The sequence below is a fragment of the Lissotriton vulgaris genome, chromosome 1_1 (assembly GCF_964263255.1).
Source record: "Lissotriton vulgaris chromosome 1_1, aLisVul1.2, whole genome shotgun sequence".
Lineage (NCBI taxonomy): Eukaryota > Metazoa > Chordata > Amphibia > Caudata > Salamandridae > Lissotriton > Lissotriton vulgaris.
Genome location: NC_141685.1, coordinates 1,383,847,115 through 1,383,870,893, shown reverse-complemented (window position 1 = coordinate 1,383,870,893; position 23,779 = coordinate 1,383,847,115). Strand labels below are relative to the sequence as shown.

The window sequence follows — 23,779 nt, the reverse complement described above, 5'->3', positions numbered from 1 at the left end:
TGGCTTGCGTTGTAAAAGTTGCGTTGTAATGGTAGTGCCTTGTAAAAGTTTTGTTGTAAAGGTTGTTTACCTCTCAGCAAGAAGTGGCAAATATGATCCCAGACTTTAGATAGGAATAGTACTACCACTGGAGGTGGACTCACCTTTTTCACACCCTCACCACGAGCATCCTCCCACTGGTAGACCTAAAATATTCCCACCATAACTGTGCCGGGTAAAGGCCCTGTCATCTGCTCGTTGGATAGCTCAAAGCAACCCACCAGACAGAGGTGGTCACCACGATCCAAGAATGAATCACTTCCCCAACTGAAGGGCTCACCTGGTCAGCTGGTACTACTACTGCAGGACATCCCACCTTCTGCACCATCACACCACCCTGGGGGCTGCATCCACCAGCCATACCAAAGTTTGGCAAGCCAGGACTTCGAGGGGCCTCAGAGTCACACCCAAGGCTGGTACGACAACAGTGCACAAGGCAGGGGGTTGCTTAGGGCACAGCCTCCTGCACACCCTCCAGCTACAGGGCCTCTGCCCTACATCTGGGGTCTGCCTCTTCCTGATTGGATATCCAACTGGGTATGCACCCAGCCACCAACAGTGCAGGTAAAACAGAATCATTCACTGTTCTCAGGCAGTCCCCTACCCTATCCTGACATCTCAGAGTCCACTACTAACCCACTCCAGGAATCTAAAGAGTCCTACTTTGATCTCCTCAGAAGCAGTGACTACACCTTCTATCTCAGGACCATTCCCGGGGCCCCCCACCACTTTGGCCACTCTTGGGTTGCTGGGGGAAGCAAGTGAATGAACCATCATTATGAATGCTCTAAAGTGAAATATATTACCATCTTGATAAATGGAAATCAGCCACTTAGGTGTCTCACCAATAAAAGTGATGGTGGGTAATTTTATGAAGCAGTTAGCATTTAGGAAAATTGGTCCTTGGCAGCCTTGAAGGCAGCGTGGAAGAGTTTATTCGACACTCCCTTTGGAAATCTCAGAAAGTATTGTTCAAGTCTTAGATGATGTGGGACGGAGTTCCATTGGGTAGCACCGTGAACATACAGAGATTGCCACTCAAGTGCTTTCAGCTGCGGGTAAAAATGTTTAGAATGGAGATGTGTGAAATGTGTGTAATCTGCTTTTGCGTAAATATGCAAAGTTTTAGAAAATGTAAGCACAGTTATGACTAATAAGGTGAAAGGAGAAACTGACAATTTGCATTATATTTTATTTAGAAATGTGTCCTTTCATACATTTTAGATGCAGGGACACATTTTGTGCTAAACAATTGTGCAAAAAAGTGCAAGCCTCATACACAGCAGCCTCTCATTCAAGTGTTTCCTGTGTGCTCATGCTACATGCTTGCAGTGAAAGGTATGCAGTTACCTGATGTGACATAATAACATAATTTTGAGAATTTTTGAGAACAAGTGTAATGTGAAACTCTGTAAATTACGGGCGATTACATCAGTGTAACAACACTTTCCTCCTGTGCTTGTTTAGAGCAACAGATTCTAGACTACGAGCTTGTTTATAAAACTGGAGGACCTTCGAGCAAGGCCGCCTCAAAAGTGGCAAGATCGAGAGCCTGCCACTTTTTTTTTTTACAGAGAACTGGCTCACACCCGACGTCTTACCGCACCTCAACTAACTTCCTTGGTCATTCCCATTCATAATTGTTTTTCCCCTTTAGGTGACGTGCCTGAAAACGATTTACTCAGACCCTGCAATGTGGAAAATCCTTCTAAAACTCTGGAAATTAGCAGAGGTCTGGACCCATCCACCCAACACACTGGAATCTTGCCTAAATATTATTAACCCTAGGTGTAAAGAGACACTCACGCAACCAAATAAGATAAATGCAACTACATCTGGGGATCAGGCCCATGATGTGAATATTTGGCTTTGGAATATTGCCGGCCTTGCTGGCAAAATAGGCTGTGGGGATTGGGGGGCACTGCAAACACAAGCATGACATTGTATTTTTGCAGGAGACATTGGCCATTGAAGATCTTAGTCTGGATGATTATCATTCTTACATCATCCCCACTGTGTGCTTCGCCCCCACCAGGGCCAGGGCGGGCTAAATACATGGGTTAAAGTCACCCTAGACTGTAGGATTACCCCTATCCTCTCTGACAGCTGTCTTTTTCAAGTGCTTTTATCTATATGGTCAAAAGCTCTTGTGTTGTTCTAATTAACTTTTACAATGAGTATTTTCAAACAGATCATATCGCCAATCTAAATGTGTTATCTGATTTTATCCACCGTCTTGATGCACAGTCTGTTTTTTAAAGTAAAGGCTTTCAAATCTTGTTAGGTGGGGTCTGAATGTTAAATTATGTCCAACCAAGGTAGAAAATGAGCAAACTATGTTTGGTTGCCTTAGCATCGGGAGAGACAAACACCACAGGGAAAAGGGGGAGTCAGGCTCTTTTCCAATTCAGTGAAAGGTTCCATCTTCTTAATATAATCAAACTCGGTGACCCTTTTCATATTGCCAAAGCTACCTTTGGGGTAATGCTCCTATGTTATAGACTACATTTTTGTCAGCCACAACCTGTGAGTTAGGGTATCCAGAGCTGCCATTAATGAAAGCCCACACAGTGATGACAACCCGTTAAGCTTTGGCCTACACATAATCAGAGGGAGGGAAGGTGCCAAGATTTTAACCCCCCTGCCGTTAACAGTTAAGTTACAGGGATTGCACCTGGCATGAAGAACTGTTGACATGATTGCATACTTAGGCAAAGTTTCTGCCATCCACATTCCGCTGGTTGTTGATTGCCTTAACCTGTCTGAGAGCCCCAAGACCGTGCCCTCGCAATTTGTGGAGGTGGGCTCAGTGAGAAGTAGCTTGCTGATGATACCGAGTTGACCAAGGCAGGACAAGCACAATTGATTTGACCAATCCTGCAGAAAGGCCTCAATGCAAATCCATGAGGCCCTAAAGGAAATACCCAGGAAGGCACAACGGGTACACCAATGCAGAGTGGACTACAAGGGCACCTAAAGGGCAAGACATAAAGAACTACAGACTGACTCCTGGAGTAAGCTGGTTATGTCCTGCAGGTTGAAGGGCATGAGAGCCTTTTGAGCTGCCACTGGACATATTAAACCTATGGGTACATATCCTTATTCTGTAATTACCGCCATCAGTCAGGAAGCCTCGCTTAATCGCTTTAAAGCTGTCTATGGGTCTACGAGGGCCACCTCTCCCATTGAGGAGGAGGTGGCATTCCCCTTAACCTTGGCATTCACTTTAGATAAAGTGAGGAAAGCAATCAATAAAAGTCAATCAAAGAAGGCTCCTGGCCCAGACGGGTTCCTATGGACCTGTACAAATACACACCGGACCTATGGGCCCCCTTGTTATGCAACTGCTTTAATGTAATCTACGAGATGGGACATCCCAAATCATGGTGTACGGCTGTCATTGCCCCAATATTCCAAAAAGGTGTACAACTGTTACCACGCATTTTTTACCATGCACTACACTTACAACGCAGGCATTACAACGCATACCATTACAACGCATTGCGCTGGGGGCGCTCTAGGATAGGGAATAAGTTTAATTTTATATCCAACACCTTCCCTAGTATCCACGGGGACTGGAGTTGGAATATAAAATTATACTTACCACTATCCAGCACCTCAAAGCGCTATGCGTTGTAGTGGTATGCGTTGTAAATACCGCGTTGTAACGGTATGCGTGGTAATGGTATGCGTGGTAACGTCATACATCCATTCAAAAAGGTCAACCCTCAATCCCCAGAGTGCTACCGGCCGATATCCTTGCTGGATTCTGCAGTTACACTGGCAGGGTGGTGTTGGAGTGTGGCTTTGTTGGACTTGGCCCTTTTTGCAGGGTCATCCCTGAACTTTTTGCCTTCCTCCTGTATTTTATCTGACCTGTTTTTGTTGGTTTTATGACTTTGGGCACTTTACCACTGCTGATCAGTGCTAAAGTGCATATGCTCTCCCTATTATAAATTGATATATGGATTAGTGACTCCATCTTTGGCATTTTTGGTTTACTTGTCAGACCCTAGTACAGTGCACTGAGTGTGCCCAGTGCTTGTAAACCAAATGCTGCTGGTGGGCTTGCAGCACTGGTTGTGCCACCCACAGAAGCAGCCTTGTAAAATGTGTCTCAGGTCTGCCATTACAGAGCCTGTGTGCACTCTGGTACTGCCATGCTGACTGGGTAAGTGCACCCACTTGCCAGTTCCTAAACCTTCCCTTTTCTGCATATTTGTCACCACTATGGTAGGCCCAGGGCAGGGTTCATTGTAAGTAAAAGGTAGGACAGGCCCTGATGTGTGTGGCATGTCCTAACAGTGAATTACAGCCATTTTCGTTTTTCACTATTGCCAGGCTACCTGTTCCCCATAGGCCAGAATGGGCAGTTTGATTATTACATCTTGTAATCCTAACTGACTCAGGGAACTAGGTAGAAATTTGAGTTTAGTATGCCTGAATTCGGGGGGCGTGGCTTGGCCCCAGCGCGGAAGGCTGCTTGAGTCTGCAGCTCCGCCGGCCGAGCTGAATATCCGGCAATTATCCGTGTCCCACACGCTGCACCCTGTCCTCGCACACTGTGGGGATATGAGTGGACACGTCCCCTTCGTCCGTGGTGGAAATTGGACCCGATCTGAGACATCCGGAGGAGTGGTGACGGCTGTGGTCCCCGACCGGTGGCGCGGCCTGTGCTGACGGCTGGAGCCGGGACCTGTGGTAGCAGCTCTGGCGATGAAGGAGTGAATGGCGGTTCGGACGCTTACTGGGCGGTGCAGCGGGGGCCAAGAGTGGAGGCAGCACCCATGCAGCGCAGCAAGTGGATGTCGGGGGAGCCCTGGCTGGGCTCTTCCATGTAGCGGAGGCGAGTGTCTGCTGACTGCGTAGTTGTACACTAGGAAACGCCGAGGGGACACGGTGAACGGGGGGCAGTCTGTGTCTAAATGCAAAAGTGACTATGCGGCATCATACACAGGGGCCTCGGAGCAATAGGAGATACTCCTGCAGAACTCTGGCCCAGGATTTAAATTGCGATACAGGCTCGCTCATGTACTGCGCTGCTAATAGAAAGTGCGCAAGAGATGACACCCATGAAGTGAGGCCGCCATTTTAAATAACTGCGATCACCGCCTGACTGGGACAAGACAGGAGGTGCAGAGAGAAGATTTGGCCGCTCGCAACGCTCCATGCAAACCATATATGTGTCTCCCGGATTTGGGTATGCTGTAGAGATTGTCCGACCCGGAGTCTTCGGTGGCGAATAGAATACGCAGTCTTCTCGTGATCGCGTTGTTACTGCCAACTGCCCGAAAGAAGGTATTTTAGCACTCTGTGAGTAATGGAGCCACGCAAAGACTCACGATGTGTCTAGCATCCCATTAGCAGATGTGTCCAGATACTGACTATACAAGCCCACTCTGTAGTAGGGGCCGCACCTGGTATATAACCATCTCTGACACCAACTCTACTGAGAGCCACCACATCCGTGTGTCAGACCGGGCGGTGCAGAGAATTCAACATACACACGGAGTGAAGCTTCCACGAGGTTAGGGGTCCCTGCTCCCTCCTGAAATGCTGGGATATTGCCAGGAATGTCGCAAATGGTCATTTACAATGTTCTGTGCTCGCCTCGCTCTGCCTTCTAATATATGCTCACAGCCCAGTCAGCCAGGGCCATAAAGTGAGAATAACTCTGCATTAACTGTACATGCAGGAGAATCTGTAGGTGGCAGCCACTTTGACCGATATAAGCTGAGGATTTCGCTGTGGGTGGACACCGCGCTGCATGACCTCATTCTGGGTGGAGGAGTACCTAGCGAACGTCGCAATGGGTAAACCGGAGACCAGACAGCCAAAGCTAACGTTCGATAAAAAGACAAATAAGCAGCAAGAGGTGGGTACGCCGGAGCGGGAACCAGAGGAGGATAGCGCTCAGGGCCATCTGCCAGCAGACGATGTGAAAGCCATGTTTCAAGAATTGAAAGCGGGCCTGCAGGGTATAGATGCCAAAATGGACACCCTCGCTGATCGTATGGACAGGATCACACAACGAATGGATAAGCAGGAAGGGAGGGTCAGTGTGCTGGATACGCGTATGACAGAAACGGAAGAAGGACACACCGAAATTGAAAGGAAGGTAAGAGGTATGGATAAAGTCCTGGCCCTGATCCAACAAAAGAACGAGGATTTTGAGGCAAGATTTAGACGTAACAATATACGCATTACAGGCATTGCGGAGTCCACGGACATTCAAAACATGGCGCAATATGTGGAAACTATGTTCAAGGAGCTGTTTGGCTCGGACTTGTCATCTATGTTCCTTATCGAAAGGGCTCACAGAACACTGGGTCCTAGGCCAAAGCCAGGTGCCCCAACTAGACCCATCCTGGCACGAGTGCTCAACTACAAGGACCGCAACATCATCCTGCGCCTTGCCAGGGAGAGGGGGTCAATACAGTACAATAGCAACAACATTGCGCTATTCCCGGACTTCACTTTGCAGGGAATTTATTCCAGCTAAAAAAATCTTCCAGCAGATTGGCACAAAATACGCCTTAATATACCCGGCCAAGTTGCGTGTTCAGGGCCCTGGCAGGACAACTTTCTTCGTCGACGCCGGCGCAGCACTTGCATATGCTAAACAGCAGGCAAAAGAACACCGTAATCAGAAAGCCCCGGAAGAAGAAAATCCAGACGATAGACTGAGTGACATTGAATGAAGAGTCCAATCTTTTATGGTGTGGTAAGATGATTGTTTCACGATGCTCTGTGGGCTAAGGTTGAGTGGCGATGGCTCATAGTCTGGGCATTGGTTGAAATGTTGGTCAGGGAAGTGTCCACTTACAAACTGTACTTGAAAAACCCACTAAATTTTGCTCAATGGCCACGATTGCAACTGAGGACTTGAGGGGTATGCGTGGCATGGTTAGCTCGGCCACCCTGTCGCAAGTACATGGGTGGAATGCGGTCACTCAACACGCCCCAAGGGATGAGTCCCATGTTTTTGAACATGTCCTTGTTGGTAGTTCTGATGAGGGCACTCAGGGAGGGCTTCTCACAACCTGATTGGGGGGTTGGTATGGGTGGGGAGGGCTGGAAGGTTGGGGTTTGGAAGGGGTATGGTCCACAGGTTTGGGGGGTTGGAACGGGTGGGGGGATCTCTTCTGCTTGCATGTTTTCATTGCCTGTTGTGCCTTGATGATACGCTGGCTCTGCACTACAGTTCACTCGTGTTGCCCTGAACTGTCCTTCCGAAGGACTGCAGTGGGGAGGCTGATTGCAGCTAGGTCTGTTTCGGAATGGGGGTCCCTAATAGGACAATAAACTGTGTATCCTGGAACATCAGAGGTCTGAATGACCGACGTAAGGCGAGGTTGATACACTCCTATCTGATACGTCGCGAGGTGGATATCTGTCTATTGCAGGAAACCCACTTGGGCTCTGTCAACACTGGTATGCTCAAACATAATCGCTGGGGTGAGATAGTAGAGGCACCTTTCTCCAATTATGCCAGAGGGGTGGCCGTCCTTATACGAAGGGGGTTACAATGGAAAACGCACACATCCATTATAGATAAGGAAGGTAGATATATTCTGTTGCTGGGAACGCTATTCACAACTCCTGTCCTGATTGTAAATGTATATGGCCCCAGAAGGTACAGTCCTGTGGACAGGTTGCACTGATGTGGGGGGGCGATTTCAATGTGGTCCTATCCCCTACGTCTGATATACAGGGAGCGTCACGCGAACACCATCCTAATGCAGCAGCACTATTGAAAGATTTAGTTACTGGGGAATGCTTGGTGGATACTTGGAGGGCCTTGCACCCAGACGAACGTGAGGGTACATGTGTGACCGCGCACAGAAATGCTTGGTCAAGGATTGACTATTGGTTGTTGTCCAGGGATAAGCATGCAAGAGTGTCAGCAGCGGATCACTTGCCAAGGTCATTTTCCAATCATGCGCCTGTGCGAGTACAGTTAGAAATACCACCGCAATATGTACAGCCTTTCAGCTGGAGGTTTCCGTCGAGAGCATTGCTAGACCAAGTGTTCAGAGAAGAACTGAGAGAGAAATTGACTGAGTATTTTGAATTAAATGAGGGTACGGTGGACTCACCAGGTGTCCTGTGGGAGGTGTTTAAGGTGGTGACATGAGGCAGCTGTATGGGGCTCAAGACCGGGGTATTAAGGTCCATTAGAAACACACTGGGCAATCTGGAGAGGGAGATTGCCAGTTTAGAAAGAAGCAATAGGGAAAGTCCGTCCCCTTTGACCCAGTCCGAGATCAGAGCAAACTAACAGCATTTCAAGAAGAAGCGGAAAGAGAAGTGAAATATCTTAATAAATATGCCCAGGCTCGGAGATATGGGGAGGGTGATAGAGTTGGCAAGACGTTGGCATCGCTACTGCGAGTACAGCATGGAGCAGAATACATCACGGAACTAACAGGGGCAGATGGAGATGTGGTGAGAGAACCGCAAACCATACTCTACACGATGGCGGAATACTATAAAAGGCTGTACACATCACGCACAAACCCCAGTGATAAGGATGTTGTGGAATATTTGGATACTATTGCATTGGCGTGGTTCAATGACGGTGCCAGGAAATATATGGACCAGCCAGTTACAATAGAGGATGTAAAGGAAGTGATCGCTAGCATGCCGGCTGACAAAGCCTAGGGCCCAGATGGGCTAACAGCCGCTTTTTTTACAGAGAATACACAGACATAGAAGCCCCTAGACTACATCAGGTATATATGGAGGCCATGGAGACAGGTACATTGCCGCCTACATTAAGGGAGGCCATGATAATAACTCTCCTCAAGCCAGATAAGGATCCATTGAACCCAGAGTCATACCGCCCACTCTCTCTGATAAATCTAGTATGCCTGAACTCAGAATGATAAAATACATCTTTTAGTGAAGTTGGTTTTAACATTCTGTGTTTGAAAATACCACATTTAGAAAGTAGGTATTTTCTTGTCTAACCATCCAAGCCTGCCTCTGCTAGGTTGTGTATTCCATGTCTGGAGTTTGAGTGACAGGGGCTGGGGGATTCCAGGAGACAGGGTGAGTCAGCACAGGGCTGAATATAGAGATCTGCATGTAGATGGGTGGGAGGGGATGCACCTGGGACCTGAATAGCACCGCATCGAGCACCATTTTGCCCTGCACTGCACGCCTTGGCCTTACCGACGCCACCCCGACGACATCACGGAGCCGCTGCCCGCACCGCATCGAGAGGACACTGCTCGATGCACCGCTTTCATCTTGTAGACGCAACTACGACGGTTGCCACATCCGGCTCGCACCCCTGTGCCTGCCAAAACAAGTAAAAGGTACTGTGACTGAGTCTGTTCACGCTTGTGCTGACCCGTATCAACGCGGTCAGTTAGGTTTGATAGACTCTGTTGTTTTTAACATCGTAGTAGCCGGACGGAGCTACCGACTCGTACAATCTTTGATTTTGAAGTATTCCTACATAGAACATTATTTTTGATACAGTGTTGTGGATTTTTGTCCTTTATGGTCTTGTGATAAGTCTATATAAAAATACTTATTTTTAAATATACAACTTGTGTTGTGTCCATTCATAGTGTTGTCACTTGATTACTGTATTGATTACAAATGCTTTACACTCTGCCTCTGAGATAAGCCTGCCTGCTTGTGCTGAACCACCAAGGGGGTGAGCAGGGGTTACTTTAGGAGTGTACCCCCTTGCCCTGACTAGACACAAGGGTCTCTATTTGTCAAAGGTACCTACCTCTGCCAACTAGAGACCCCCAAATCTAACAGGGCTTAACTGTCGGAGATGCAGTATGGGTTCCATGAGGGTCTAGGCACATTGGAGCAATGTCTTAATCTGCACCTGCTGATCAATGAATATACCATTGCAAAGTAGGACTTCATCCACCTAACCTTCAAGGACCTCTCAAGAGCCTTCGACAGCGTGGTGAGGTCTAAACTTTGGGAGACTTTGACTGATATGGGCGTTGTAAGTGACTTGGTGCAGTTTTTGAGAGGCATACATTATGATCTTGCGACCTCAGTTAGGTTTGTCCCTTTAGGAGCGAGGACAGACAGAATGTTTCAACATAGGGAGAGGGGTATGCCAGGGGTGTGTCCTGATAACTGAAATAAAGTCTGACTTGACTTGAATGCAATTCACCTTAGGACTCTCACATTGGTGGACTGTGACTTATTTTAGGGTGCGCTCACGTGGGAGGAACGTTTGTCGGCCCTGGCAGGGCCTAATGGGCTTCCTAATGAATTCTTCAAAACCTACATACCTAAACTCCAAGAATACATGCTGGGGGTGGTTCAATCCACTGCTGACATTGCTTCCCCACCACGGGACTGGTGACATGCAGAGATTGTGGTGGACCATAAGCCTGGCTGGCTGGTAGATGGACACTCCTCATATTTCCTGATTTACATTTTAAACTTGGAGGTGAAGATTCTAGCAAAAACGCTGGCCAATAGGCAGGTGCAGCAAATTTGCAACCTCTTAAATCCCCACCAGACTAGGTTTACATAACACTTTGGCACTGGATAACAAATTGGAGGGACCTGCGGTGGTCCTTCTTGTGGATATTGACAAGGCGTTCACTTCCATGAACTGGTAGTACTAGTTTATACTCCTTCATCACCTGTATTTCGGCCCTAGATTTTTTTCCTGCCTCAAACTGCTGTATACTGGCATGACAACGACGGTGCAGGTGGCTGGTGCAAGATCAGACACATTCCGAATTCAGTGGGAGATAAGGCAGGGATGCCCCCTGTCTGCTCTTGCCATGGAACCTCTGGCAGTGTGGGTGAGGATGGATGCACAGGTGCGTGGCGGGAGTGGGTTGCCGATAGAATAGCATTATATGCTGATGATGTTCTCTTCCTCCATAAATACTCGGGACCCCGCCTCCTGCAGATTATGCGTATTTTTGGCAAAAGCTCAGGCCTTTGCATTATGTGTCTAAATCCACATTGTTCTCGGCAAAAAGCTGCCCACAGGATTTGGGTTGGGCAACTGGATTACGGATCGCCTTAGGAGGTATTAGATATCTGGGTGTCTTTGTGTTTCCAAAGCGGCATTGGCATGGATATGTAATCTGGAGCTAGTACTTGTTGCTTGAGAGAGGATGTTTAGGTGCTGTCTGTCTTGCCTCTGTCCCTGACCGGTAGGCCAGTATTTTTTTTTTTTTTTTTTGAAAACCTTTATTGTTCATTTCAATAACCTTACAAGCATGGGCCTACAACCACAGGGGCCGGCCGCTAATCAAAAATAGGAGCAAGTATGCTACGATATGCCACAGCTATTCAGCCGACATCCCTGAGGTTCGGCAGCGATTCAGGATAAAGTTCGTATTAAATGCAGAATGAGATCACAGAATAAGATAAAGGTTTTATTTTTAATTTAACTAAATAAACGTATCGGGTGGCACACAATCAAAATACTAATACGGTGGCTTGACAGAGCAACAGGATATACAGATCAGGAACAGCTATAATTGAGACACAGGCATTAAATCATACTAACCAGGATATAAGACCATACAATACACAGTCTACATCAAGCGCCAGTCCTCAGAGCCCGCCCACCCAAAGATCAGGATAATGAAAAAAGCAAGAACACCCGTACGGATACACAATACAATTAGAACATTTTGCCAACTATACTAAGAAAAGGAAGAAAAGGAAAGGAAGAAAAAGGCCATAGAAACAAAAGAAAGGCAAAACAAACCCCCCCCTCCTAACCCCCACCCTGCACCCCTGCAGTTGGCTACGGCCTAACCCCCTAGCAGCGTGCCTGTCGCCCCGAATAACTAAAACCCTAAAGTAGGAAAAAGTGGAGGAGGAGAAAGCGTAGACGCACCAGGTCTCCTTCTCCCCAGCCGGACACCAACCACCCCTGCGAATAGCACAGATAATAACAGGAGATATGACAGTGGAAATGCTGGGGAATCACTAATCCCCGCCCGACCTTAGTCTAATACTAGATCCAAGTCCCATGTCCGCCAAGGCCCCAAAGTCAAACCCATCGAAGCAGTCTCATCCTTGGCCCTTCCGATCTTGCACGCAAAGACCATCCGGCAGCAGCACCGCAGTCATTGTAGATCCAGGTCACGAGAGGAGTGCCGAAGAGGATAGTCCACCCTGCACCCCTGCAGTTGGCTATGGCCTAACCCCCCTAGCAGCGTGCCTGTCACCCCGAATAACTAAAACCCTAAAAGTAGGAAAAAGTGGAGGAGGAGAAAGCGTAGACGCACCAGGTCTCCTTCTCCCCAGCCGGACACCAACCACCCCTGCGAATAGCACAGATAATAACAGGAGATATGACAGTGGAAATGCTGGGGAATCACTAATCCCCGCCCGACCTTAGTCTAATACTAGATCCAAGTCCCATGTCCGCCAAGGCCCCAAAGTCAAACCCATCGAAGCAGTCTCATCCTTGGCCCTTCCGATCTTGCACGCAAAGACCATCCGGCAGCAGCACCGCAGTCATTGTAGATCCAGGTCACGAGAGGAGTGCCGAAGAGGATAGTACACAGAGAGCCAGAAAAACAAAGTCGTTACCAACGACGATCATCCACAGGCCCCCTATCATCGGCACCCTGTCCAAGCGATGTTTCCTCTGCGGAAGCGGCAAAGCAGACGGGGAAGGCAGAGATGTTGTAGCAACCTTGTCGGCTCCGACGGGAAACTCCAGGATAAAGAGGCCAAACGGAACCACCCCAGGGGACAACAATGGCGGGTGCGACCAACTCTCCGGGGAACCAAGTTCGCTACTTTCTGTCGGTACACAGCACAAGGGCTGCACCAGATCATTTTGCCCTGGGCGATCACCACTGGCCCTCCCAGACCTCACAGGAAGCGTCGCTATTGGTAGACGTAGTGGAAGATCAGAGCCCGGTCCCAAACAGTCCACGTCCGGCCCATCGGCAAGCATATTATCGAGTCGAGATTCAATATGAGCTTGTAGCTCCATGACGGCGGCCAGCACGGTCCGCAATGTCGGCTCTTTATTCATCAGGTCCACCTCCGCTCGTCCGATCGCAAGCATAGTGGTGGACCCAGAGGAGCACGGTCCTCCCGGGGGAGCCATGACAGAGTTGAGTGGGTCACAACTGAGGGCGTCCTGTAGACAAAGAGGCCCTGGACAGGAGTCGAGGGCCCCACCCCGGCGGACCCCGACGATATCAAACCGGGTCCCCGGGCCAGGAGTCCCATAACCTCCACAGACGATCAGGTCAATTGTCTGACGACATAAAGGAAACCACATCAATTGCCATCAAAATCAGATCTGGAGACTTCCACTGCTGAGACCGGACCCTGTCGAAGTCACACGGCCGATGTTGTTCAACTACGTCCCGGCTGGGCTCAAACTCGAGGGCCCGGCTTACAAGCTGCGTTAGGCCAGGATCCAGAAGACGACATAACTCCGTCAATTCTGGAGACAAAAGTCTGGGAATTGAACCAAACGATTCAGCAAGGCTTCATCTCCCTGGAGGTTGGGCGTGATTTCAGAATAAGTTGAAGGATTATCCGGCTGGAAACGGAGGTCGGCGGAGCCGGGCGCCTATGCGACCATCTTGGTTGGTGTCGTAGCTCCTCCATAGGCCAGTATTTTTAAACTTGCTGTCATTGTCCCGGATTTTGTATCAGTTGCAGAATTTCCTGTGCGATATTCCACAGCAATGGTTCGGAAAGCTAAATTCTGTTCTCAGTGTCTTCCTCTGGGAGGGTGGTACCCCCCACTTTGCTCTTAGTAAATGCTTTAAATCCACTTACTGTGGGGGTATCACTGTGCTGGATATTGAATCATACTATCATGCATTGCATTGGCTAATCATCAATGACGAGTGGTATGAACTCCAGGACGACCCTGCCTTTGTGTCTGAGAAGTAGGAGATGGGTGACACCCCTCTCATCTTTATATGACAAGGGTGGCTGTGTTGGTCTTTCACTGGCTGCAAGAATGGTTCTTAACTAATCGAGATATACCCTCCAACAGATGGGGTGGTGGGGGTCAAATGACAGAGCCAACACCCCTCTGGTGGGGCCACATGTTATTGCAGGTGGCTGTGCTGGGGGGATTTCGGAAATGGGACCTGTCAGAGATTCCTGTCCAGGTTCAAGTCATGAGCGGAATGGTTCTTAAGTCCTTTCAGAGTCTACAGGCGGATTACCAGCTCCACTGCAATCATTTCCATAGTTACTTCCTACTCCATCATGCACTCACCCCGTACATTGTGGCCCTGTCTGTCCTCACTGAATTTAATCCATTGGTAGATAAACTTCTTCTTGGAGACCTGAGAGACCATAGGTTTGCGAAGATATACCAAACGCTCATCTCTAATCAACCTGACACATTCTCCGCTACCAGATAGCTGGGAAGGCGGACCTGGGGGATCTAGAGAACAAAGATTGGACAGGGGTCTTGGGGGCTCCTAGATCATTGACCATTATGGCTTGACATAGGCTGATCTAGCTTAGATACCTCCATGGTAGGCCTGGGCGGAGTTCTACCACACTGAACTCCACGAAGCGACAAAAAAAAACTGCCCAACTACACGGAGATCCGAGAGGATTGGAGTGTGTTACTTTGCGCCGTTCGGTCTGATTTTTAGCACCAGGTGTTTGTCCCACGTGGTAAAATCGGGAAACAACCTTTACAACGCAGTCATCACATCGCACTACATTTATAACACAGTCATTACATTGCAACATCCTTTACAACGCATGTCACTGCAACGCAGCCTTTACATTGCATGTCACTACAACGCATGACACTACAATGCATGTCACTACAATGCGGCATTACATTGCATGTCATTACAATGCATACCCTTACAACGCATTCTACCCCTACACCATCCAACACTTACCCTACTGTTGCACCCTCTGGAGTTAGAATAATAAGTTTTACCCCTACACTATCCAATACTTACCCTACTGTTGCACCCCCTGGAGTCAGAATAGTAATTTTTACCCCTACACTATCCAACACTTACCATAAATGCAATGTAATGGTATGCATTGTAATGATATGCTTTGTAAAGGTATAATGCTATGTAATGGAACGCGCTGTAAATGTAGTTTTAAACAATTCATTGTAATGGTATGTGATGTAAATGTATGTGTTGTAAGGGATGTTGCAGTGTAAAAACTGCGTTGTAAAGGCATGCGTTGTAAATGTATGCTTTGTAACGTCATACATTCGGTAAAATCAGCACAAATTGCACCGCGCAAAGCGCAAAAGGTCGCAGCTTCTTTCTGCCGCACGAGTAGTTCTACTAGAGTGGCAGCTTGATCAACGTGAAAGGAAGGTTTCTCAACGTGTGCAGTAGCGACCAAACACAACCCCACACGTTGGGAAATCTTGCTGGGAAGCAGTCTAGAGTTGGATTTTCCTCGCTAGTGCTCACCAATTTACCGTTGGCGAGCGCAAGAGGGGAAAAACTGCATTCACGTGACTCTGCGAGGTCTGCAGAGCGTGGAGTGCAAAAAACTCCATGAACGGAGCGGAGTTCACCTCCCAGGCCTACTCCATAAGGTCTATCTTTCACACTACTGACTACGGTGTATGGGGTGACTGCCTCCCCGACAATGCAGCAGATGGGACATTCCTACACATGGTGTATGGTTGCCCTGAATTAGACATTTCCTGGCACAGGGCGACATCTTGCCTGGGCAGGTTTGTGGTCTGTTCAGTTCCAATGGACCCAAAACCTACCCTCCTCCATATCAATGACACACTGGGTGGTAACAGATACAAGTTGCCTCTAATATTTCTTACTATGGCAAAACAAGAATTAGCGAGAGAGTGCAAGGCCATGGCCCCTCTTCCTTGGCAGTGTGGAAAAAAAAGAATGTATTACTTTATGGGTTTGGAGGTGGTAGTGTACAAGGCTTGAGGCTGCCTATAAAAACATCTCAAGATATGGCAGGTATCGGCGGATTACTGGGGCATTGAGTTTGAACCAGTGTGCGCTATGCGACAAGCAGTGAATGATGAAATGAGGACGTTTATGGGATAAAATGGGATTGGGAGGGTGTGGGACACGTAATATTGTTCCTGGAATTGTTGTGTATCCTGTTGCTCAGGTGCAAGTGGGGTGTGTGGTCTAACTGCGCAGGTATTTGCCTATGTTGGTGTTCTTTGCATGTCGCCCTTCAGGGGCCATGTTCGTATTCCAAAATCAATAAAATTAGTTTTAGAAAAAAGAGTCACATTCCTTTCCTAATCTGACAGACCACGCACCCCAAGCCCCACTAACGCACCATCCAAGTAGCACACCATCCAATCTCCCTGCCCTTTACTAGAGATAATAGAAACTGAAGGGCCTGCTGAAGATGGAAGAGAGAAGAGTTCAGTGAGCGTTTTTCCAAACTCAGCATGAAACTTAAGAGGACAATGGAATGTGGGTCTACAGAACGTCTCATGTAAGCCTAAGCAAGGGCCTAAAGGCTTACTATAGGAATCAGATAATGAGTGATGCTTTGGAGGAAGGCATGTCCATTGGGGCACTGGAGGAGCAGTGGTTATGAGAGCGAGTAGAAGAGAGAGCAGGTGGTGGAATGTTCAGTTATAGAAAGAGTAAAAGGAGGTACAGAAGGAAATAGCAAACAATCATTTAATTTTTTTTTGGGGGGGGGGCTTTTTATCAATTTGAAATTTGTATTGACATTCTGACTATCCATGGGAACAAAGGGGTAAAAACAGAACTGACTGGAGTCTAGACAGGGGTAGAACTACAATAGATAATGAAACTGCATATTGAGAAAATGGAATATAGTAGCAGCCTCATGGGATTAATGTTAGCAATTATGTATTCAGGTTCATTAGATAAAGTCAAAGCTTGAGTAGGAAGAGGAAGTGGGTGCACATTATTGTGAAGGACACCAGGGTGACATGGAGGAAATGGAGAGTTAAGTAAGATGTCATCAAGGGTTAGATAAATGGTCAGAGGTTTTACCGTGAAGAGGCCAGAGGGTCTGAGATGCAGATAGTAGTGTAGTGCTCAATGGCCAGAGAGGGGCCTCACAGGAGACTGTACAATGCTTACGTGGTCCTTACACCAAGCAGCAACTGTTATACACAGAGCTCTGGTGACTGCCTGGACCTGCTGGGGCCATTGATGCAACTCAATGTGCATGGACTGCTCTCAGTGATGGTGTTGTGTTGTGTTGCATCACCTCCATACTTGACTAACACAGGGGTAAGCGGGGAAGGTTACTATCTTACATGTGATATTTCATATGGCAGTAATATCATATCCACTACACCAACTTTATTGGACGGTAACTATATAGTTACTAATCGTATTTACACTTATTTCCTAAGGTTAGTAGGGTTGGATTTCACAATGGTAATGGTATGCTCATATCACAATGTAGTGCAAGTTCGATATAGTCTAAACCAGAGTTCTTCAAAGCCGGTCCTGAAGGGACGGATCCATGCCAGATTTTTAAAACAACTACATTTATCTAAATGGGTATATGCTAAAAATCTGGCATGGATCCGGCCCTTCAGGGTCGCTTTGGAGAACCCTGGTCTAAACGTTTGACCTCGGTATTGTGACATAAGTCTGTGGCAAGGCTGGAATCGTTTCCAGAAGTACATGAACAGTGCCCTGTGTGCCATGGGTTGTATCTAAGGATGTAGGATATTTCACCTGTGACCTACTCATGCTCTCAACAAGGCTGTTAAAGACCACAGTAATGCGAAAGATGGCAAGTCAGGATTTTTCCAGCTGACTTTCATATGCTTTGGTACCTGGGAAGCAGCAGGACGCAGGACTTCAAGAGCAATATCTACGTTTCAGGATTTTGTACTACGTTCTTGGAGGGGAGGGCAGGTCTCCTTTGTGTATGTCTGCTCCTAAACATTAGCTGATTTTCCCACCACAAGTAGAGTGGCGCCTCTGCATAACACAGTTTACAAAATTCACCATTTGTAAAAGTAGACATATTGCTCACCTCTTTGGATTTCATGATTCCAAACATTGGGAACATCAAAGCCGGTATGAAAGAAGTGACTGCGATGGGTAGTGCTTCCGACAGCCAGAAGATGGCGACCACAAACAATACATACGCACATTCTGCTTCCTGTAGGGGAAAGGAGGACATGCTAAGATTTTGTTAAAGAGACATCAAGTACAGAGGCATTCAAGGACTTCTGACAAGTGCTTATTTGTAAAAACATAAGTGCCAGGGCTCTCATCAGGCGGCCACTGCAGCTTGCACCAAATATTGCCCCTGCCATGCTGCCAATTAATGGAATAACACAAATAGTAACCATCACACTCCTACAAGTGTGATAATTCAGACTATTACAGGCCCCCAAAGCTATAAGAATGGCTCGCGTGGCAGATAATTGTAATTTTAATGTATGTTGAATTAATAAATACCTGTTGTTCTGATCATCTCGAAATTAGCTATACAGCGCCACCTTGTGGCAGACTTTTTCAAGCATCAGCTTTGACAGTTAAATGCACAGGAAAGCACCAGCTCAAATTAAGCACTGCTTCTGTCCAACATTATAATGCCTTGGTGATCAGGATATGTGTGATTTTTTTAATTACACAGTTCATGAAGCCTAGATAGAGTAATATGCCTATCAACTGCTCTTTCATGAAAAGCACTGTTGATGTGTAGCAATCTACTTATTAGAAGATGCTTCGCCTTTTGGTGTTACATTTATTTGAATGAGTCTCACATCCTTCATTCTCATCCACATTCATTGTTGACCCACAAATTAAGCAAATTGTACATGACGTTTTTACATTTGGAATATTACATGCCTTTATCAATCACCTTTCATTGTATCAATAGACTGTCCTTGTACTTCACTAAAAGCCAACTCGTAGCATAAAACAGCGGGTTATGCAACATACAATTTCCCAGTAGACAACAGCCTACATGACTAACATGTATGCGTTTGTGAGATATGTTTTAATTTTAAATAAACAAAATAAAATAGGTTTCATGAAAAATATAGCAAATATTTAACTTGGAGAAAAAGTAAATATTACTTAAAATAGGGGTTGTTACAACTGTTCTTACTTCAAAAAATTCTCCATTCTAGTTGTTTTTAATGGGTCTACCTTTTACGCAACTTGTGCTGCGTTGCGTGAAAGGGAGAGAGCAGAAATGCATTATATCTACTAAGATATGGTGTTCTTCTGCTTTCTCATAGCGCTGGTGCACTTCAGTCAGCCTAGCACCGAAGCAGGCACCCTTGCACCCTGGTGCAAGGGTGCCTGCATTACGAGGAGAATTGTTGTTTGAAGATTGCGGCACACACAGAAAGAGGAAATAATGAGGACGAAAAAAGATTTTTCTCCTCGTCATGCCATTCTCTGGGAGGCACAGCGATTTCATGCACTTCCAAGTTTACAAACCTTTGTAAATCTGAGTTTAGCTGGGGGGTCTCCTCCTCGATGGCCGTGGAGCATCATCCCACTGCTTTAAAGGAGTGCAAATAAAAAATAAAATGATAATTAAGAAATATTATTATCATTTTATTTTTAGTATTGCAGTTTCACTGCAGCCAGCAAGGTTGTTAGGGTGGGGCCGAACCACGCCACTCAAACCAATCACAACGCTGCTGTAAGGTAGTGTGGCTGGTCAGGGGATTCTGGGAGGCTCTGTTCTTTTTGCGTTGAAGGTGAGGCGGCAGCTGGCATCCCCAGGTAAGTTTTCTTTCCTAACCCCCCCCATTCCCCCGCCACCGTTCCCTACCAGCCGCCACTGGAGATTGCGTCAAATCCATGGGTGGATGCACGGGAACGCCCATTTTCCACCTATGAAACACCCCCCAAAATAAAATGTAATTCAATGCAGTGTCAGCAGCTGAATTGTGTTACTTTTGTTTTTACAAAGTAACTCAAAGCAGCGCAAATCGCCCTTTGCACAGCTTTGTAAATAGCTACTAGCATTTTACGTTCTGGATGCGCCACGAAAGTGATGCAGTCATGATACAAAAAGTTAGTAAATGTGGCCCCTAATCTCTTGTAGCCTTGGATCTGAGGAAATTCTGAAAAATCTCCAAACCTCCAAATAACTGATGTCCGCCTATAGAAAATAATTTTCAGGTGTTTGCAGCAGAAGGTAACATGAGATCATGTTGTAATGAATTTCAAAATAGTTCAGCTCACATAGGCACTCAGAAGCATTCGTGGTGCATGTTCTGCTCTGTTAGTCCTTATTGTACAAAGCTAGGGTTCACCAACGTACAAAGTTTATTATCAAGGTCATGAGCCTTCTTTTTCTGTTGAAAATGTTATCAATTTACAAAGGCGAGGAAAGAATACAGCCTTCATCACAAGCGAGACTGGGCATGTATAGGTTTCATGTTGTGGCAGGATCATAATATCCACATCATCCATAGCAGTGCCCCACTCAAAGGACCACAGTCTGTGTCAAGAGTTCAGTCCACAGACCGAATGTTCTCAAATATCTCACTACCTTTATCACCTGATTGTTTTATTATACATCATGCACTGTACCTGATGGGGAATTCTTTAAAGGGGCTACAAATTGTATTAGAACATTGGAATGTTGGGAGCTCTATTGAAAACAATTGAGTGCTCTGGGCTTATAGTGGCTGGTCTAAGCCTGGAGCTCCAACATTCCAATGTTTCTTTGTTCACAGCTCTGGCTGTGAACAAAGGCTTCAGGGAGCCTGAGGGGATTCCAACCCCCTCACGCTTCCAAAAGGCTTTGTTTTTTTGTTAGAACATTCTGTCCTCTAGTGGCAGAATGTTCTAATATAGCCTTATAGCCCGCCGTAGAGGGCTATACCGGCTATTAAAGGCCCTCTCCAGCGTTAAAGGCCCGAGCCGAACTCAGGCTCCCTGAAGCCTTTGTTCACAGCCAGAGCTGTGACCAAAGAAAGATTGGAATGTTGGAGCTCCAGGCTTATACCAGCCATTATAAGCCCAGAGCACTCCATTGTTTTCAATGGAGCTCCCAACATTCCAATGTTCTAATAGCCTTATAACCCTTCGTAGATGGGCTATACCGCTATTAAAGTCCCTCTCCCTTGTTAAAGGCCCTCGCCTTCGGCTCGGGGCCTTTAACGCTAGAGAGGGCCTTTAATAGCTGGTATAGCCCTCTACGGCGGGCTATAAGGCTATATTAAACTTCTCTGGACAGCCTCTTCCTTGACTCACCACTTTCTCTGCCTGCATGCACCACATCATGATCTTTCTTGAGCATGTTAAATATACAATGCAAAAATGAAGCGCTGTCTATTTGTCATCAGAAATGGATGTTCTCTTGCAATCTATGTGAATTTAAGTGCATCAGGATATTTACAAAAACCTTTAGGACTACACAGAAAATCCATAGAAATCTGTGATTTCCAGGCACAAGCTAAAATCTCCGAAACAGATACATTTTCAGATATTACCAGTTCAATTTCGGGAGCAAATGCATCTTTATTTTGACTTTTTTTTAACAATCCTCCAAAGGGGATATGTATCCCTGTATGTGTGTCTGTATGTAAGGATGTATTTATGTATGTATGTGTGTAGATATTTATATGATATTTCTGTAGCATATCCCTAGTCAAAAGGTGGTAGAGAGCTTTCCAGAGTCAAAGACAAGCATAAAGTCAATGAGTACTAGGAGAAGTGAGAGGAGAAGGTGGAGAAGTGTGGCTCATGGTTGGAGTGGCAGACCCTGATGCAGAGGTCTAGCCTGGAACAAGGGTTCAATTCCCCGCCTCGGCAGGTCTTGGGCTCAAAATTCCACTGACCTGATAATTCTCAGCTCGGTGCCTATTCCAATCATGCAGTCCCACTATGCAACTCTGGGCAATAGCTTGCTTAATCTCCACAACAGCCCCCACAACGCTAAGTAAGTAAGTAAGTAAATATTTATTGCATATGGTTAATTAAAACCTTTACAAGATTGAGTACAAAACACTATACGAACTAGCCTTGGTTAAAATGCATTTACACTCTTTAAAAAACAAGTTCTTTTTTTAAAAACAGTGTTACATCGACTGCGGCCTGAGCCTCACCTAACATATCAATCATTCGGACTTGGTCCGCACCATTTTTTTTTCTCAGTTTTCTGGATTAGGAGGCTCGCCTTCTGTAAGAATTTGGAGGCCCTACAGGCCGTTTGCAACTGGAAACTGTTCAGTGCTAGCATGACGGCAGGCCTGCATGTTCTGATTTGATAAAAACGAAATATTTGTAATAGGTAGTAACGTCTCAAACTAGCCAATGATGGACAGATGCACAGGATGTGAGTCAGTGTTTCTTCCGAACGGCCACACAGTCTGCATAGCGATGTTTGCCATGTTTGCTTCCATGCTGGGGTCTGATCCTTTGTGGTGTAGGTGCCCAGACGTATGCGAAGGAGCATTTGTTGTGTGGACGGTGTTATATAGTTGACTAGGTATGGTTGTGGGGCACTTCTCTCATACGTGGCTAGCACCGTCCAGCCATGTTTTTTCTTTGCGAGGGCGGCTTTGTCAACAATCATGGATTTTTGTTTTGCTGTACTGTTGGCTATTTTTTTGAAGGCCATAAAGGGGTGGTTTGTATTCCATGCCTCTCGCATATTAAGTTGTGTCAGTGCGTCTTCCAAAGATGTTTTCCATACGTTTTTTGCATTTGTTCGGTTGTTAATTTCGCACCAACAATGGCCCATCAGCGTGTCCTCACTTGCTGCCCTTAATTTCCAGCACATTTTTAGTATCCCGGCCTGCCTGACTTGATGCTGATTTGAAAGCCCAAATTCCAGGCGTACTTGCGCTTGTGATACAGACCTTGGTATGTAAAAGATGTATTTGAACAGATTTGACTGTTGTAAGTTCAAGAAGTTTGCGTCTTTGCCTCTGAATAGCTCTGAACCGTACGTGAGGGAGGGTAAAAACTTTGCCTCAATCACTTTCAAGAGGTAAAGGTTGGAGGGGCATTTCAATTTTGTTTTCAGTAACATTAGAGCAAACCGTAGTTTATTGGACTGCGCTTTTCTATGCAGTTGGTGAGTTTTTAATGACCAGCTTGAGTCGACCACTACCCCCAGGTACTTGTAAGAGTTACTTGACTCTATGGTGTTACCCGCGATGTGCCATTTGAAGGGTTGTCGTCCTTGCCGGGATGAGAAGCAGACTATCTTTGTTTTATTATAGTTAATTTGCAGGCGATTCGCAGAGATGTATTCATGCAATTTTGTGATGGAGCGTTGAAGACCCAAAGGGGTCTGGCTGCAGAGAACTATGTCGTCGGCATACTGTAAGCTCCTTATTTTGTATTGAGCTAGCTTTGGCGGGTCAGTTTGTGTCTCCGCGATGCGCTTATCAAGGTCGGCGGTGAAGATATTGAAAAGGGTTGGGGCTAATACGCATCCCTGCTTCAGGCCGATTAGGGTGGGGATTTTTTTTGTTGTTCTATCTCCAGTGCCTAATTTGATCTTGACCCAGGTGGATGAGTATAATTCTATTATTGCTCGGAACAAGTTTCGAGGAGTGCCCCAATTGGCCATCTTTTGCCATAGGATCTCCCTTGGGACAGTGTCGAACGCCGCCTTTAGATCTACGAAACAGGTGTACAATTTTGTTGACCTTTCCTTTGCTCTTTCGACGAGGAGGTTTAAAGCTAGAAGATTACATGTGGTGTTGGTTCCGGGCCTAAACCCCGTCTGGGTGATTGGAAGGATATGTTTGGAACTAACCCAGTCTTCCAGATCTCTCAGGAGATTAGATGCGTAAATTTTTGCCTCCACGTCGATTAGGGCG

General features: G+C 46.5%; 1 protein-coding gene across 2 annotated transcripts in view; it reads right to left on the bottom strand.

Moving 5' to 3' along the window:
- The window catches only part of SLC13A1 (solute carrier family 13 member 1), a 309,760-nt gene that overhangs the window by 197,042 nt on the left and 88,939 nt on the right, over positions 1 to 23,779 (bottom strand). For both annotated transcript variants that reach the window (XM_086966833.1, XM_086966838.1), the window contains one exon: positions 18,001 to 18,129. In XM_086966833.1, coding sequence (XP_086822959.1) covers positions 18,001 to 18,129 — 129 coding nt within the window. The remainder of the gene's footprint in view (positions 1 to 18,000; positions 18,130 to 23,779) is intronic.